The sequence below is a fragment of the Gavia stellata genome, chromosome 15 (assembly GCF_030936135.1).
Source record: "Gavia stellata isolate bGavSte3 chromosome 15, bGavSte3.hap2, whole genome shotgun sequence".
In the NCBI taxonomy this organism is placed as follows: Eukaryota; Metazoa; Chordata; class Aves; order Gaviiformes; family Gaviidae; genus Gavia; species Gavia stellata.
Window position 1 is genome coordinate 10,400,257 of NC_082608.1, and position 17,022 is coordinate 10,417,278.

The 17,022-nt window shown below is 37.4% G+C and overlaps 1 protein-coding gene across 1 annotated transcript in view; it reads left to right on the forward strand.

Annotated features, from left to right (window-relative positions):
- ZNF536 (zinc finger protein 536) overlaps positions 1-17,022 on the forward strand; it is a 187,577-nt gene that overhangs the window by 54,637 nt on the left and 115,918 nt on the right. Inside the window, exon 3 of the mRNA XM_059824935.1 lies at positions 9,592-11,172. Coding sequence (XP_059680918.1) covers positions 9,592-11,172 — 1,581 coding nt within the window. The remainder of the gene's footprint in view (positions 1-9,591; positions 11,173-17,022) is intronic.

The window sequence follows — 17,022 nt, forward strand, 5'->3', positions numbered from 1 at the left end:
GGCTTAGAACTAACAGAAAGTAAATTAATTGCAATGGAAATATTCCATAAAACTTGCATATTAAAACTGACTAAATAAAATTAAAACAAGAAAAAATAAACCATGTATAAAATAAAATTTAAAAAAATCATACAGACTGTTGAAACAACATTTGCAATATATTTAAAATCATTATAATTTTAAAATAGTGAAAGATCAATTTCCATTATGTTGAGAACAAAGTATTTCTAAATAACGGCAAGAGTATGTTTAAACGGAGCAATGTTTTACATATGGGAAATAATCCTAATAAATATTATAAAAATGTAAATTGGCAAATTACTAGAGTTATTAAATAAAAATTAAGTTGCTTTGCAGTAAATGGAAATGATGTAATAGATACCAGTTATTAAACAAATATTGGTTAGCTCATACTTATCAGGGACAGTTTCCTGCCTTTTATGTCACACTCTGTCTTTATTATATGCCTGGATCATATAACTGACTGATAAAAAACACTTTACTGTGTTTCTCCACTACATTAACTCAATTACTGTTCTTGTTCTCACAGCACCTGTTTGTTAGAGATGAGCTCAAGCAGTTCAGCAGAAGTCAGGTTCCTTCGAACATCTGTGTGTTTGGAGGCACACGAGTAGCTTGGTTTGGTACACATGCCAAGACAAGACCCAAAGTCTGATCCAGCCAGGAGGTGCTTCTGTGGCAATTGGCCCAAAAAAGCTAGAGGAGCCGTTTAATCCTCCACAGGAGGAGGAAGCTGTGCTCTGGTTTAGAAGAATCAGCTAGTGGCTTGGGTTGCTGCTTCTTTCTGTTGGATATTTCATGGTTGCAACCTTCTCCACACTGAGTCTCAGTTTCTCATATAACAAGCTTCTGAAGGAAAAGAAAAAATAATCAAGGTTTTATGTAGCACACTCAATTGAGTCCCAACACATAATTGTAGCGGATTTTTATTCTTATCTAATTCGATGATATTCAGCCAGGAAGAGCTTTAAGGGGAAGATGGTAAGATATGATTTCTGATTGTTCCCATATGATAAGAAGAAAAGGGCATAATTATGTGAAATCAGTTTCTCCTCTTTCTTGCTCAAAAAACAGTTGAAGGACGCGACAGTTCCTTGGTACAACCCCGAGAGAAGAGAGGAGGGACTCTCAGGGCAAAATGCTTCAGAGACTTGGGGCTTAGAGAGTGCAGACAGAACTCTTCTAGCCCTCCTAGATGACTTCTTTATGTTGACCAGCAAATAGAGATGGGCTGTATGGTCCTGCTTCTGTAGAGCTACCTACTTCAACTCACACAAACTCACTGTGTGAAGAGGTGCAGAAACAAGGGCAAAGCATGTATATGCATCAGTAGTGCATAGTAGACATGTGGGTGGACTGGCCACTTTGTGATTCAGCTTCCTGGTTAGAAAATAATATATAAGACAGCTGAGAAGGTTATAACACAGAAGGCTTAGAGATGCTCAGACTTTGTGAAAAAGAAAACCATCTAAGTATCTCAGACCCATAATGTGTCATATGCAGATGCTTCCAGAGTTTCCATTTTTCCCCTCTGGGGGCAGCAATTTAAGGTTCCTCCATTCAGGGAGCAGAGCATCTTCTTTATGTTCTTGAGCACTCTCAATCAAATAAATGGGTGTGGCTTTTACTTTACATGCCTGGGCTTTTGGGCTGCACAGAAACAGTTCAGTGTAAAATATTACAATTTCTTATGTTCTACCTTTGACAAGCGACACATTATGTAGGGGCTGGTTTCAGGTTAGCTCTAGCACCTCTTTGCACCTTGTGTTAGAATTCAGAAGCTACTGCAGATGTAGACCAGTTGGACTTTCTGTGGTCATTAGGTGCTCAGGTATCTTCCCAGTATGACTGGCATAGTTAAATCCCTTGAGTAATGAAAAAAGAATAATGTGCATGAGCAAAGTAGAGCCCTGAAGAAGGTTTGGGTTGTGCTAAACAGAAGAAACCTAAGAAAGAGAGGGATAGAAAGAAAAAGGTTGGCAGGGCTGTGTCCATTGACTGAGAGTATGTTACGATACGTATGACACATCTTACATGTATTAGATGTATTATGTACATTTACAGTATTACTGCATTTTCCCTTGGAAATGTGACTAGCCAGTTTTGAAACTTGCTTAGATGAACTGATGAAATACAGTAAAAATGGTGCTGTTTTAAATGAATTCAATTCACATTTTCTTCCTAAAAAAAGACTGCCTGTTGCCATTCTCTGAAGGCGCTTGTAGTGGGATGAGCAATATGAATAATTAAGGAAAATGGGTATGTGTGCTCCAAGAGGAGACAATTTTGGTATTGAACATCCTTTATTCTTACATTTCTAAGATGAACTAAAAGGACTTTTCATTTCTCTAGATTTCTCCAGATTTCCCATCCTTAACATTGTACAGCATGCCTCCTGTCTTAATGACATCCCAAACTTTTGTTGAAAGTAATTGATTGAATTTAAATTTCCTTAAAAGTTTAAGAGGTAATGTTACAGTATAAATTTCCTACCAAACACTAAGTAGGGAAATATCCATTAGTGAAATTAACTACAGTTTCTAGGTAGCTAACAATGTGCAGTATACAGTAGGGCATGGCTAATGAACACTGCAGTGGGTGATATTTCATTATACAAATTAATGCTCACATTTTAATGGGAAAGTCACATAATGAATCTCAGCTTCAGTGACAGCAATTAGAGACACAGATTGTCCCCTTCTGGACAAGGCACTGTTTAGCAATAAGCAGCTGTGTAAAAAGTCTTCAGGTTTACAACATATATATATGCTTTGGGGGAATTAGTGTACAGTTTATATTAATGTACTGAATCTTCCTGGCAAAGTAACAACCATATTTATCTCTCTGCGTTTTAACTAAGTAAAGACATGTAAAAAGACTAAATAAATATTGCAGATGAGGTATAAATAAAGGAAAATATTCAATTATAAAACTTTATAAAAATTAAAATATTTTATTGTAATGCCTAGTGCACGATTGAAAAATCTTTAATAAACTGAGTCAAAAGCATCAAAAGTCTGTCCTTTTACAGGGTAGGGGTAGTTTCATCTTATATAATAGGGAAAAATCACTAGTAAAAGAAAGTAGTAAAGAGAAGAAGTTAACTAGTATTTCTGACAAACAGATTAATTGTGTGGTGAAACATGTGCAGGATCCAAAAATAATCCTACAGAACCTTTGATATTTCATTTGGTTTAAAAAGTGTGAAGTGAATGATTAGAATGATAAAAGAAATTACCGTGTAAGAATAGGCATAATAATGAACTAATTAAACCATACAGCAATTCATTTCTAAAATATCTACTGCACAATGGATAAAATAGGTTATCAATAACTGTTTCAATGGTAAAATAAAAAATGCTGGAAAATGTTTTCAATATTTTCATTAAGCAGTATTCTCTGGAATTATAAGATGTTGGATTTCATTTGCTTTGCATGAAAGAAAACTATAGCTTGTTTAGAAATGTATAGGATCAAATTGCAACTCACATCATTGTCCCTGAGTGACTGTCAAAACCCCACTACTGGCTGCCAGAGCATTAGGTGTTGGGGTTCTTGTACTGATGCACAGCCCTCAGTGTACTGAGGAGCAGCACTACGAGAAGCTGAGGGGCGTACTCCATAAACAAACTCCTTAAGAAATCTTATTTAAAAAGGAGGGGGGCATTCAGTGGGGAAGGGGAGTGTAGGGTGCAGTACAGATTTTTAAGAAGCTGCATGTTAAGTATGAAGAATGAATAAAGAAGCCCACAGCACTAAATATAAATAGATATTTAAGAAGTACAGAGATTTGATAAGGGAAACTAGAAGCAATAGTACGAATATGTCTGTGGCTATTAGGGTTATGGAGAGCAGGGTAAAATTCTGTAGATCTGGCAGGTTTAACAATTGGTATCTTGCTAATACTGGACAAGGATGGATAAAAAATTATCAACCATGGTACAGAAGACTAAATACTCTTCTGTTCTGTTCTCAGAAAGAAGCATGATGGTTTTTATAAGTATTTTCCAATGATACAGTTCTGCCATTAAGTAATGAGGCTGTTATGCTGTAGCCCACTACATTTTAATATTTTTCAGAATGAATGAGACTGGATAACTTATAGATAAAGTCTTAAAAATCCTGGCTGAAGAGCTCTCCAAATCATTAAAGATCATTTAAAAACCCAAGTCTTGGAACACGGAGCAAATTCCAGAGCATTCGTAGTAGTAAAAAAGACTCTGGCTATTCTGGTATTTCCAAAAGGAAAGAATATTAAAACCTTGAAATTATAAATGGACTACCCTGACACAAGTTTTGGGTAAAATTACAGAATAAATCTGTTAACTAATTAAGAATTTGTAGCATAGTTAATTGAATTTTATTTTATGAAAGTAAGTTTTATGAAGTTTCCCACTTTCTCTCAAGGCTTGTGAAAGTAGCTTGTTCTATGTGACAATCCCCCCCACCAAAAAACCCCAGTATACAGAGAAGAAGTGGCACATAAACTGGCAGTTGCACAGCAGTGCTTTCAGCTCTGTCTATTTGGTATTTCATCATTATTTGGAAGAGTATATAAAATCACTGTTGATAAAATTTACCAATGGCACAAAAATGGTAAGATGCTAAAAATCATGAGGAGGCACTGATTAGTCACTTACTCAAGTGGGCTCTTTTCAACAATATGAATTTTAAATCAGCAAAATGTAAAGGAACAAATACTAGCGGCATTGATGAACTGGGCCTAGGATTATGGTAGAGATGCAACAGAATATGAGCTGTTAGTTGATTGCTATAGCTATAGATGTAAACACAGTCTTGGACTGTGTAAGATTAATATCAAGTTGAAATTTCATCAAAGCTTTAGTGGGTACCCATAATTTAAAAGGACGTTGAAAAATTGGGAAGGGGGTTCCATTCAAGAGTGAGCGAAGGTGAAGAGGTGACAGGTTTGCCGTCTGCAAGTACCTTCCTTAGGGAATAGATTTTTTTCTTAAAAAAATCTGTTTAACCTAGCAGGGAAAAATGTAGCACTGTTCAGTAGTAGGAAGCAGACTCTGGACAAATTCAAGCTAGAAATGAGGCACACATTTTGGGTAGTGAAAATACTTAACCAGTCCAACAGTTTACCTAGGGACATGTTGGATTCTTCTTCATTGCTGTGGTTGAAACAGAGTATGTTTAAACTAAAACAAGTAAGTTTTGTTTCAAATTGTAGTTATGATTTGATGCAGGAATTATCATGTGAGGGTCTTTGGCCTGTGTTGTACAGCAGATCAGACTAGATGATCATAATTGTCCCTTCTGGCCTTAAAATTTGTAAATCTATTTATAATCTGGCTGTGGTCTCCTTGCATAGCCTGTAGCAGATAATTCCTATGACTAGTATGATCAGATTGTGTTCTGAGAAGGACTGGTGATAACTTACATAGATTATACATCTGCATTGTTTATACAACCTACTATACAAATAGACCTGTTTCTACTGGGCAACATGTCTGTTTCCAGTTATCTACCAAGCTTTTGTGCAGATTTTACAAGCAACATTGAATTTTTATTGTTTTACTGTATCCTGATATAAAATAGTTCTTGTGAGATGTCTTGTGTCTTGTAAACCAGAGCACTAGATAGATCAGAACTGTGATTATGTTGCCTAGATAAGTTATTCTCTATAAGATTTTTTTTTTACTGTACACACTGGAATATTCTGTCTTTCTACTCCATTGTGAAAAGATTTGCAGGGATGCAAACAGGGCCAGAGAATTAGCAGGATTAGGATGGTCATTGCCTTTGTGAACAATGAAAAATGACTCTTGGATATGAAATGCAGAAAATTATTTTGAAAAAGTCATATTCCCTCACTCCTACATGGCAACGTTAATTTATGTGAACTGATACTAAGTGTTAAATAACTCATCCAGACACTGTTCTTGGCAGTATTACCAGGGTAGTCATTACACTAGGATGAATTCTCTGAAACCTTTCCTCAAAGTATGAGATACAAACAGGTTCTCTTCTAACAAGAATCATAGCCTACCTCTCTTGTCCCCTGTAGTATTCTTTCGACATATACTATTGCAGTTGCTGATAGAGTCCTGGAAATTAGGGGCCCTTTGGGTTTTCCATTGAAACTGGCTTGGTTTTTGGTGAGTTTGGTTGAGGGTAGGTTGGGCTTTTTCCCACAGCAGCTTGTAACTCTGTTTTGTCATTTGTACAGGGACTTACACGGGGTATAACTGGTTGTTAATTTGAATGGATGAAATAGCATCTAAATATCTGCACAATTACTGAATTTAGGAAATACTGACACACTAAATTTAAAAGATTCAAAGATGATTGACTCCATCCTACTCCCTTCTCCCAATGCCTGCCCTCAAAATAGCAGCAGTTAAGATTGCTTTGAAGTAAACCAATCACTGCCAATATTTGGATCTAAAAGAGAAGAGAGAGGTTTTGAATAGTTCCCTTTGAACAATGTTATTTGGCCAGTCCTATATTGTAAAGGTGGCACAGTGTGTTGCTAAATGTTGAGTCCAATTTCAGACCTTCAGCTTTAGATCTCATTTCTAGCCATGCAAGAGGTGGGAGCACCATAGAGGCAGTGTACCAAGGCTAGGAGGGATTTGAACATTTATCACACTGTCTCAGTCAGTGTCTTCTTTCAGTCCAATGCTTATAGCGTTGGTGGCGAGCTGTGTCCAGATCTCCTCTGCTGAAAGGAAGCTCACTCAGTGGAGAGGCCTTCAAGCTGAAAATGTAATGACTTCAAGGCTTAGCGATTCAGAATAAGAGTATGTTGTTGTGCCCAGTGCTTTAGACTGAAGGTACTTTAGAAGTACAAAATATTACTAGTATTTCCTCTAGTTAGCATATTTTAACTCACTTATACCCATTTTTACATATACTTATTGCTTTGAACAGCTCCTGCATTTTTTTAGCAACACCAGTGCAACCTGTATTGCAAAGTTCTCCTCACTGCAGAAGTAGTTATCCAACGGTTGACGTAGCGCTTGCAATGCTGGGACATGCTTTTTAATGATGTCACTTGATGTGCAATGCAAACACACACTTGAACTATCATAAGAATAAAAGGAAGTGCTCAATATAATTGTGTTAGAGATTTCCATAAAGGCATAGGGGATGCTGAGGAAGAGCTTTTCAGTTATGAGGAGTGAAAACTCAAAAGTGAGAGTATTTAACTTTACAGAGTCTGGTACTTGTTTTTCACCAGTCTGATTACTTCTTAGGCAACACTTGAAATACCTAAGTTGTGTCAGAGGTCACTAGTGACTGTTGACAGTAACTGGTGGGACCAACATCAGAATAACAGAAAATGGCTCAAAAATATTGCAGTATGTACATGCTGTAAAAACAACATGAATATTTGTCCACCTTCTGACTGGCAGCACAGCTATCAGAGTTTGGACACTCCCAAACAGCCCTGCAGAAATGCAAACAAAAACACAGCCAGTGTCTTCTGTCCCCTTGTCCCTACCCTAAAACGCCTGCGATGGGGGTGTGTGTGTGCTCAGACTCTCACCTGAGAGCAGGGAAGCCCAGACAGACATGATCCGTCTCAGTTTAGTGATTCCTGCACGCCAGTAGGAACTGTTTGCTTTTGCACAACTCCCACTGAAAGGCAGCCCCTACTTCTTGTTGGTGGAGTGCCAGAACTTAATTAGGTGATTGTGGAAGAATCAGAAGTTGCACTGAAATGTTTAAATCTGATTTCTTCTGTTAAGCTGTGTGGACCCAGGCCTAACGCCTGAACCATGCTAATTACTACCTCTTCCTCTGCTGAACACCTCTTGTTGGAGGTGCTGCACTTTTCTCCTCTAAAAAGGTCGATTAATGTGGTTGATGCAAAGCTCTCATGTCTCACCATGTAGCTTTAGGATTACATTATGGATTTAGAATTTCCACTGCTTGTAATTTACTTCAGCCCCGTCTAAATTGCAGCACGTATCCAGCTACTGTTCGTGGTCAGTAAGCCTGCTCGCGCAATGCTATATGGTCATTTGAGTGTTCTGGTGTTGCATCTCATTAGTAAATTCCTGCGATCAGTGAGAGGAGCAGCTTCCCAAGTATTTACCAGCCTTTCAATTGAGCCTGTAGCTTAAATAACAAAAGTCTGAAAGCCTTTCAATTTTGTTTGAAGCAGATTTTGAGGTTACTTGAAAACCCGTAACTCTCCAGCTGGTTTGGTGAACTACGTAATATTATATAGCATTTTTACTGTGGAGGAAGTTTTCAAAACAAATCTTTCCATTATACCATTTGGAGAAGGCTTGCCTTTGTCTTTTGGATCACTTAGGGAAAAAAGCTATGTAGAGAAAACAGTTTCTTCTTCTTATTGAGCTCCCTCATAGAAATAATTGCAAATATTGACAGCTTGCAGGTCTTTCAGATTCCTGTCACTTTTAGTGAGGATTTCTGTACTTCTTCCTTTAAAAGGAACTCTGCATTACTAACAAGTGCTCTTCAAAAATTTAGATGTACATTTGCTTAGATGTACATTCTTTTTGGATATGTCCTTATGATTGTGTGTGAATATTTATTATACGTGTAATATCTTCTACCTCTTTTAAAATATACGAAGAACGATAAAAGTTTAGTGTGGGACTCAAATATATATTTAATTCATGAAAATCATCTTATATGTTTTAAAACTCTATTCAAGCTAATCCTAGAAAAACACTTATGGTAGGTAAATTACACGTTTTACTACTTAAGCATTAGAAATGCCATTAGTACAAATTTAAAGGACTGCAAAAACCACTAGATAATGCTAATTTCAAATACAGAAACTAAATATATTTTGTACTTTTTTATTACTTGATTTCTTTTTTATGTTATTGGCTACTTTTTATTTTAACTATATGTTCTTACATGCTGCAATCATAATGTAATGATATTAATATTTTATAGAATCTGTATTTATAGTTCTTTATTTAGAAACAATGCAGTAGGTCTGCAGATCTTTGAATCCTTCTGGAATGGTGCCCTCCAAATAATGATAAATTACTTGTGCAGTATGCCATTTGCTAATTATATCCATGATTTACTGCAGAGCAAGACTTAAATCATTCATTTCAGTCTTGCGTAACAGTGCCATAAAATTTTTAGGTTTAAAAATGGTTTCCATGTGTATAATTTAAACAAATTTTAGAGCAATTGTATACACAAAATATTGCAACCATCCATTTGTTACATTCTTTGTCTCTCTTTTTTTTAAACTTGTACTTTTAATGATTACTGTGGTTGAAATTGTTATGCTTCATTTTCATAATCATAGCTTTTAATTCTACAACAGTTTTCTACATGTTAGATTAAGAAAAAGATGGCTAATTGTGTGTAGATACCATGTCATTCCTGAATAGCCCCACATTCTGGAAACCCATTTTAGAAATATTCAGTTTATGCATCAGTCTTCAATTAAAGGCTTTTCTTTAAAAAAAAATGAATTATTAGTTCTAAGATCTTCTTGTTTTCAAGCAGCTAATGTTGATTTTTTTTCTCCTTCACTCATCCATACACCAAAGTACAGTTAACTCTCCTTCTTTATGTTTTTCTCTTTATCCATACCTATAGGTGAGAAGCCTTACAAGTGTCCGCACTGTGATTATGCTGGTACTCAGTCTGCATCCCTCAAATACCACTTGGAACGGCACCATCGGGAGCGACAGAATGGAGCAGGACCACTCTCTGGGCAAACGGCAAGTCAAGAACACAAAGATGAGACATCAAGTAAAAGTTCTGTGTTTATTAGACCAGATATATTGAGAGGAGCCTTCAAGGGGCTTCCTGGTATCGATTTCCGAAGTGGCATGGTCTCGCCGCAGTGGACGTCAGGAATGCTGTCTTCTGGAGATCAGCAAGGACAAGCAGCTGGCATGTCATCTGAAGTATCTTCAGAAAATATGAAGGGTTCAGACATATCTTCCAAAGGAACACACTTCTCTGAACTTGGCCGTGCTTACCAGAACATGGTTGGGAATGGTGTGAACTTTCAAGGGTCTTTACAAGCTTTCATGGACAGCTTTGTCCTAAGTTCTTTGAAGAAAGAAAAAGAAATGAAGGATAAAGCTCTCTCAGATCCACTTTCAGCAAAAGCTCTGGGCTCAGATGGTGGCGAGGAAAAGATAAATAGCAAGTCCTCACAGCGAAAAACAGAAAAGTCACAATACGAACCTCTTGACTTATCTGTAAGGCCAGATGCAGCCTCCCTCCCAGGTTCGTCTGTTACTGTGCAAGACAATATTGCTTGGCATGGCTGTTTATTTTGTTCCTTTACAACTTCATCTATGGAACTAATGGCTCTGCACCTCCAGGCCAATCACTTGGGCAAGGCTAAACGTAAAGACAACATCATAGGGAACAACAAAGACCAATCTAGAGAAGCTTCAGCCTCAGTTAATAAAGTGAGCTTGCTCCCCTCTTCTGTGCAGTCCAGCAAGGAGGCAGTAGTTTCAAACATGCTGAGCCAGCTGGACTCAGCTTCTGAGAAAATGACCCAAGGACAAAATAAAGAGACCCTGGGAGAGCAGAAGAGCACTGCCTGGCCCAGCCACATGGAATCCACTTTTTGTAACTTTACAACAGACTTCTATAAGCAGTTTGGTGTTTATCCTGGTGTTATTGGCACGGGAACACAAAATTCTTGCACCAATAATGAATCCGAAATAAAAACACAATCTGAAGATGACCCAAATATTCTGCTCTCTGACTCTGTAAATAAAAGTGCTACTGATGACCTTTCTGACATAGCTTCATCTGAGGATATGGAATCTTCCAAGGAAGAAAACATTGACGATGAGGACATTGACACAGAACCAGATATTATGAATAAGCAGTTGTCTGCCCCAAATAAAGAAAGCAGTGAAGGAGGCGACAATATACAAAGTGCAGTCACCTCACAACCAACACAAGGGCTCGTATCACCACTGCCGCAAGCATCAGAAAAGCAGTGGCACAGTCAGAATCTTCTATCCTCCCATGAAACTGCACAAGGAGTGATGAAACCTGAACAAGTTCAGGGTCCACAGGTCCTGGAGAAGCAGATGAACATGTTGTCAGTCCTAAGAGCTTACAGCTCTGATGGCTTAGCAGCCTTTAATGGACTTGCAAGTAGCACAGCAACTAGTGGATGTATCAAGAGACCTGACTTGTGTGGTAAGTTTTAGACCTTCTTTTAGACCATTTCAGAAAACACATGTGCAGAATCATGAAGCTGCTCTTTAAATATACTTAGTCATGTTTGTTAGTAATACATTTTTTTTAAATGTTAAACCCTGTGGGCCAAATTCTAGTCTTATATGTGGTCTACTCCATTGAAATCAGCAGTGCTGCATGCATATACAGGATTTTAGAAAGAACTTGCTTTTTAAACTAGAGTAGCAGCAATATAGACTATCTGTGCTAGTGGCATCTGAGGGGGATACTTACTGCTTTAGCATACTCAAAGGAGGAAAAAGTTTTAAAAAATTTACATGGTAACTTGCAAACTTTTCAGTATTTTGATATAAGTAAGAACCCAAGAAAAACACTGGATGCTTTGCCAAGCAAACCTTGCTTTCTCTCTCTTTTTTTTTTTTCTTTCTTTCTTTCTTTGAGTTGGGGTGTGTTCAATTACCACAATATTAATGAAATCAAAGGCCAAATGCATGGAATACAGTCTACCTGTGGTGAAGAGCCTCTTTTTTTTTTTCTTTTCTTTCCCTCCCCTTTAATTATATTTTTCTGGTTTGTTTCAATGGCACCCATACACTAGTAGTTGCCCTTGACCATTTTCACTATTCTAACTAGTGGTTGTACAAATTATCATTTGCCTAATTAAGAATATGCCTCCAGGTAATTAAAAAAACACCACCACACCAACAAACAAAACCACCTTTTACCCTTATTAGTCTCTGATTTACAAAACTGCAGTTTTACTTCCTCATATCACACATGTCATATTTGACAAAAATGAAAGTTAAATCTATTTGGAACAAATGAGAATGAGGATTTTTTTCAATTTATCTCCTCTTTATCAGCATAGTTCTTGTTTGAAAAATATTTTAGGGTGTAAATTCTTTGAAAAACAGTATCCCTTTAAAAAGCAGAGTCAGCAAAGGACACAAAAACTTTAGTAATGTTCATTTCACTTAACCTTCAAACTAATAAGACGACTCATTGTCAGAGCTGAACATGCACAATAAAATGTATTCAAGTTAAAAAAAGAAGAGAAAATGTAGTCTACAGTTATAAAGCCTGACAATTTAAAATTATACCCTAAATCTGCAAACACTTAAGAGTGGTTACCCTGGTTAACTTAAGGTTAGTGGGAGCTTTGTTTGACTTTACTGAAATAGTGTATGTGCTTAAAGCCATAACCCCTTCTTCAGGCCCCTCTCTGCTTTTCCAAGTGTATTAGTTGGTCTGATAAAAAAGTCTGATTTCTCCTCACGAAGTTTATCTCACTCGTATTCTTAGAGCATTTTAGCTTCACAGTATCGTCATTACTTAAACTGAATCACAAGCCCAAGTATTTGCATGGCCTTATTTGTAAACTTCTGTGTCTCAATGCACTAAGAAGCAATTCAGATAGTTGGAAATATTTCCAGATTCTTGAAAATCAACAGTTACATTACTGATATTTTGAAAATAGTTGGTAGTTGATTTAATTTGCAGCTGGTAAAATCCTACTTGGATTTTTTTTTCTCTCTATTGTGGAGTACAATCAATCAGTTACAAAAAAAAATACAACAGAGAAATGGTTGTCTAAACAAATGAGTAAAAAAATGGAAAACTAAGTTTAGTTGCTTTCTACAAAATATACTTCCTAGACGTAAGATTTTTAAAACAACACCCCTCTAACATTATTATTGAAATGAGGTCTTGTTACTTCCATTAGTTTTTTGTTTCATCTTTCAATCAATTCAACAGACATTTTATGATGGCTTGAATTCATATGATTTTAAAGACCATATCCCTTTCACAAGCTCTGCCCAGTGATAATGGATTTGACTTGAAGTATGAAGAAAAAAAAACAACAGAAGCTTGTCTGTTCTACTTTTTAAGCCTTTTTTTAATGGAAAATGCAGTGTGAGTCCTCCTTTCTCCCCCCTCCAAAAATAGCTTTTTAAAATTCTTTACTGACATTCTATTGAGTGTTTGCAGAATATAAGTATTAAGGTTGACTATTTAAATATATTATTTCATTTTTCTCAATATCTCACAGCAAAAGTGGCTGAGTATGAACAAGCCCTGTGTCAGCAGTTCTTATTTGGTTGGCTTGGACACTGCCCACTTGAAAGTAGCATTTTTGGGGAGTTTTCATTTTCTCAGTGACATTTTGTACTGTGAAATCACACTCCATCTGTGTGTGCTAGTGCGGGGAATCTCACCTGATGTTTCTGTGCTTGCAGATTAGCCGTCAGGAGCACCCTGTTCATTTATTAGCCTTTCTTCCCTCTTGCACAAAGCCCATGACCTTAGTCATGGTTCCCTTCATCTCTCCTACTCCCTGAGAGATCAGAAAACTTGAGATCCACCTCCAGCACGCGATTCCAGGGCGTGATTCTTGTGTTCCTTTGTATTTTGGGAGACTCTGTGCATTTGCCTTTCTTTTTACAGCTGATGATGTGTGGGTTGTTGACATCTCAAGAGACAACACTGATACACTTGATACAGTCCTTGCACAATCAAGACAGCAAGGCATGGTGCTCTTTCTGCAGTCAGAAAACAGTGGAAATAAAATTGAAATAAAATAACTCAGCTTCAGTTAGCTGAGATTGCATCTTTGATTGGCCACGCTAATTGAGTTAAATTTCTGGCTGCATAAAAACAAGCTGGGATTTTCAGTGATCCATGTGGATCATTTTTAGTTGGCAGATTTTACCTTAAGATAATGGGTCAGTTTTTAAGCATGAATCTTGGCACAAAAATCATTTAATTTCTAGAGGAGAATGCCACCAACTCACATTGTTGTTTTGGAAAGTCACCACACATGGGGAAAGCAGTCCTCAGTTTCCCTATATGTAGAATGAGAGAGACTGATGATGTACACATAATTCATTTATGCTCCTACCATGCTTCAGGCTGTAGGGATGAAAGACACAATTAGGAAAGAACCATAATTACTGCATAATACAGAAATTTCCGTGTCAAAATGCTGCTGAGAAAAATCACAAATTTTTGTACTATTTCTCCTATACATATGTAGCAGAATAGGAAAGAACAGGAAAAAAAGAAAAAAATACCATTGATGAATTTAGAGTTACTCCCGACCTGCTTGGTTTTGGAGTCTGAAGTGACTATACCTAGCAGCCGATCTTGTTAATCTTTGCTGCCGTGCAGTTTCTAAGAAGACGACGCACCTTTCCTTGCTGCTTGGCAGCCAGTAGCCCAGCATGGAGGGGAAGCCCAGGGCAATGGCTCCATGGCTTGCTAGCTGTCTTGAGCATCTGTGTACTCTGCTTTCACAGCCCTTGCTCCTTCGAGAAGTTATGCTCAGAGGTTCTAGACCTACTTTGTATTTGGAAAATCTGTTTTCCTCTCTATTTATGCTCTTCTCTTTCTCTGCTTGTCTTCCCATATACATGTAGTTGTATCGCAATAATGTTCTACCTCCTCTTCCAAGTCATTAATTTACCCATGATTTGCATCTATTTATAACAAGACACTTTGCTTTCTCTCTCTCCTCCCCTTTAAATTTTTCTGGTTTGTGTCTAAGATGGCAAAATTTCCCTGCTTGCATTTTCTGCTTGGGAAGTACTTAGGCTTTCAAAGCAGAGCTGGTGGGCTACAGAACTATTGGCCAGAGATAGACCTGGGCATTAGCTGGTTGCTTAACATGTTAGTACTATTGAACCCACACTTAATGATGTCCAAAAGTATTAGTTCCACGTTGTCTCTATAAATCTAATTTGCTTCCATTCATGCTTGCTTTCCTCTGCAATTAGTGCTGTTTTCTCCTACATAGGCTCCACCCCATTATCACTTCTTTCACTCTATGAAAACAGGGCAGGGCCCTTCTGATGTATGGTAGCAGCTTTGGAGTTCAGATCCTGCAAAGGGCTGAGCACTTTGAGTTTCCTCTCAAGCAGAAAGCGTTCGACATTGCACAGAATTATTGAAATGTTCAGCATTGTAACTTTCTGAAATACCTTCCAAATGTGGAACTGCAGCACAGACAAGAGGGCTGGGCAAGGGGAAGATCGATTGTGGCAGATTATTACAGCTTTACTGTCACATAATTATAGTGCTCTACCCCAATGTTTAAATAGTGAATTTAGTTGTTGTAAATTGCTTATTGCCACAGGTGTCAAAACCAAAAAGATTATAATGCTAACCCCTTCAGAACTACCACCAACATATAAAATAGAGAAAAATATTTTTAATTGTTTGTGGTGGCTTCACTTGAATCCTTGTTGCAGCTCTTTTAAATTATAAATCCATATTAAACAGAAGCAAAAGGCCTGATATATCCAAGCTGTAGGACAGCTACGAGGCAACAGAAGGTCATCCTACTGCAGCAAATTGTAGTACTCCTGCCCATTTAAAGTATCTTGTAATGCACATAAGTAACCCAACATTTTGTCCTGATCTGCAGTTGAAGGAGCAACCAGAATATTCTTCTCCTTCAAGGCAGAATGAAATGATATGGAAGTTTTACTGCAGACTTTTCTTTACCCCGTTATGGTGATCTTGAAGAGGTTTCTTTAGTTTCAGTTAGGAGGTCCAAGGCCTGCCTTTAGTGTATGAACTGTACTGCTGAACGGGAGATCAGCACCTCGGCCCCGCGCCTGGGTTTCAGCCGCACTTCTGGATGTCACAGTGCCATTTGCATGGCAATATCAAACCAAACTCATATGGCTTGCTTCCTTTTTTTAATTAACTGGGAATGCCAGTGATCCAGTGAAGTTTGTGTTGCTGGATAAAAGGGCCGGTCTGTGAATAGCATTGTATTTGCCAAATGGTTCGCTAGTCATTTCAGTACAAACAAATGGATGGTGTCTGTAAGTCTGCAAACACTGTTGACATTTAGCCTTGTTTATGTTACTTTCCTTTTGCTGCATATTTTTGGCTAGAAAAGATACTGTCTGAATCAACATTGACTTCCTAAGCAGAAGCTAAGGACCCAGTCTTGCATCCCTCATTCTCGATGAGTGGGACTACTTACATGACTAAGGATTGCAGAATCAGGTCCTATGTCTATTTGACTTTAAATTTCATTGCTATATTCATGTAATTTGATTTGATTGTATTTTGTTGTATCGGAAATCAGGCAGGTGATAAGTTTGGTATCACTGTTTTGTTTACTGTTGAAAACTTTTATTTCTTACCATTTTTCATATTGCAGTGTGACATTCCCAATCCACTTATGTTTCTGGAAATTAACCCCTAAAATACTTGACACAGCTAAGTGCTGAGTACCTTCTATTCCCAGTGAAACTGGAGGCATTCAGTCGCTCCTAGCACCAGATCTGAAAGGGGGATTGTATTTGCAAAAGGAGGCCTTGGTATGTGCCTTGATTTCAGACATCAGTGGCCAGCCGCACCAAGGCAAATCCCTAGCACAGAAAGGCTTTTCTTTTCTTTGCAGAGACAAAATAATGATGTAAGCTTAGAGCTGCATGATTTTACTCTGAGTTTCATCTCCCAAACAATATATGCTTATTGTTTTTGTCATATCCAGGTCAAATTTAAATTATAATTTAGGATTAGGCAGAGGCATAGAGATGTTTCCAGGTCTTTCCAAAGTGAGACAATGCTCTGGTTTGTGTTTTGGTTCAGGAATATATATTCTTGTGTTTGAGGTATAGTATTTCCTATAACTACTCATAAACACGAACAATTTAGACATCCTTGTAAGTCAAAACTAAGTGTACGATTAATACCTATTATGAGGCCAATTTTAAACAATTAATTTGACAGCAATTATAATTTTATGTTACCGGCTTTCAGAAATAAATAACCAAATTCATCTTTGTAATCTAAGGAATTTAGGATATCTTTATGTGGAGATGATCTTGTTAT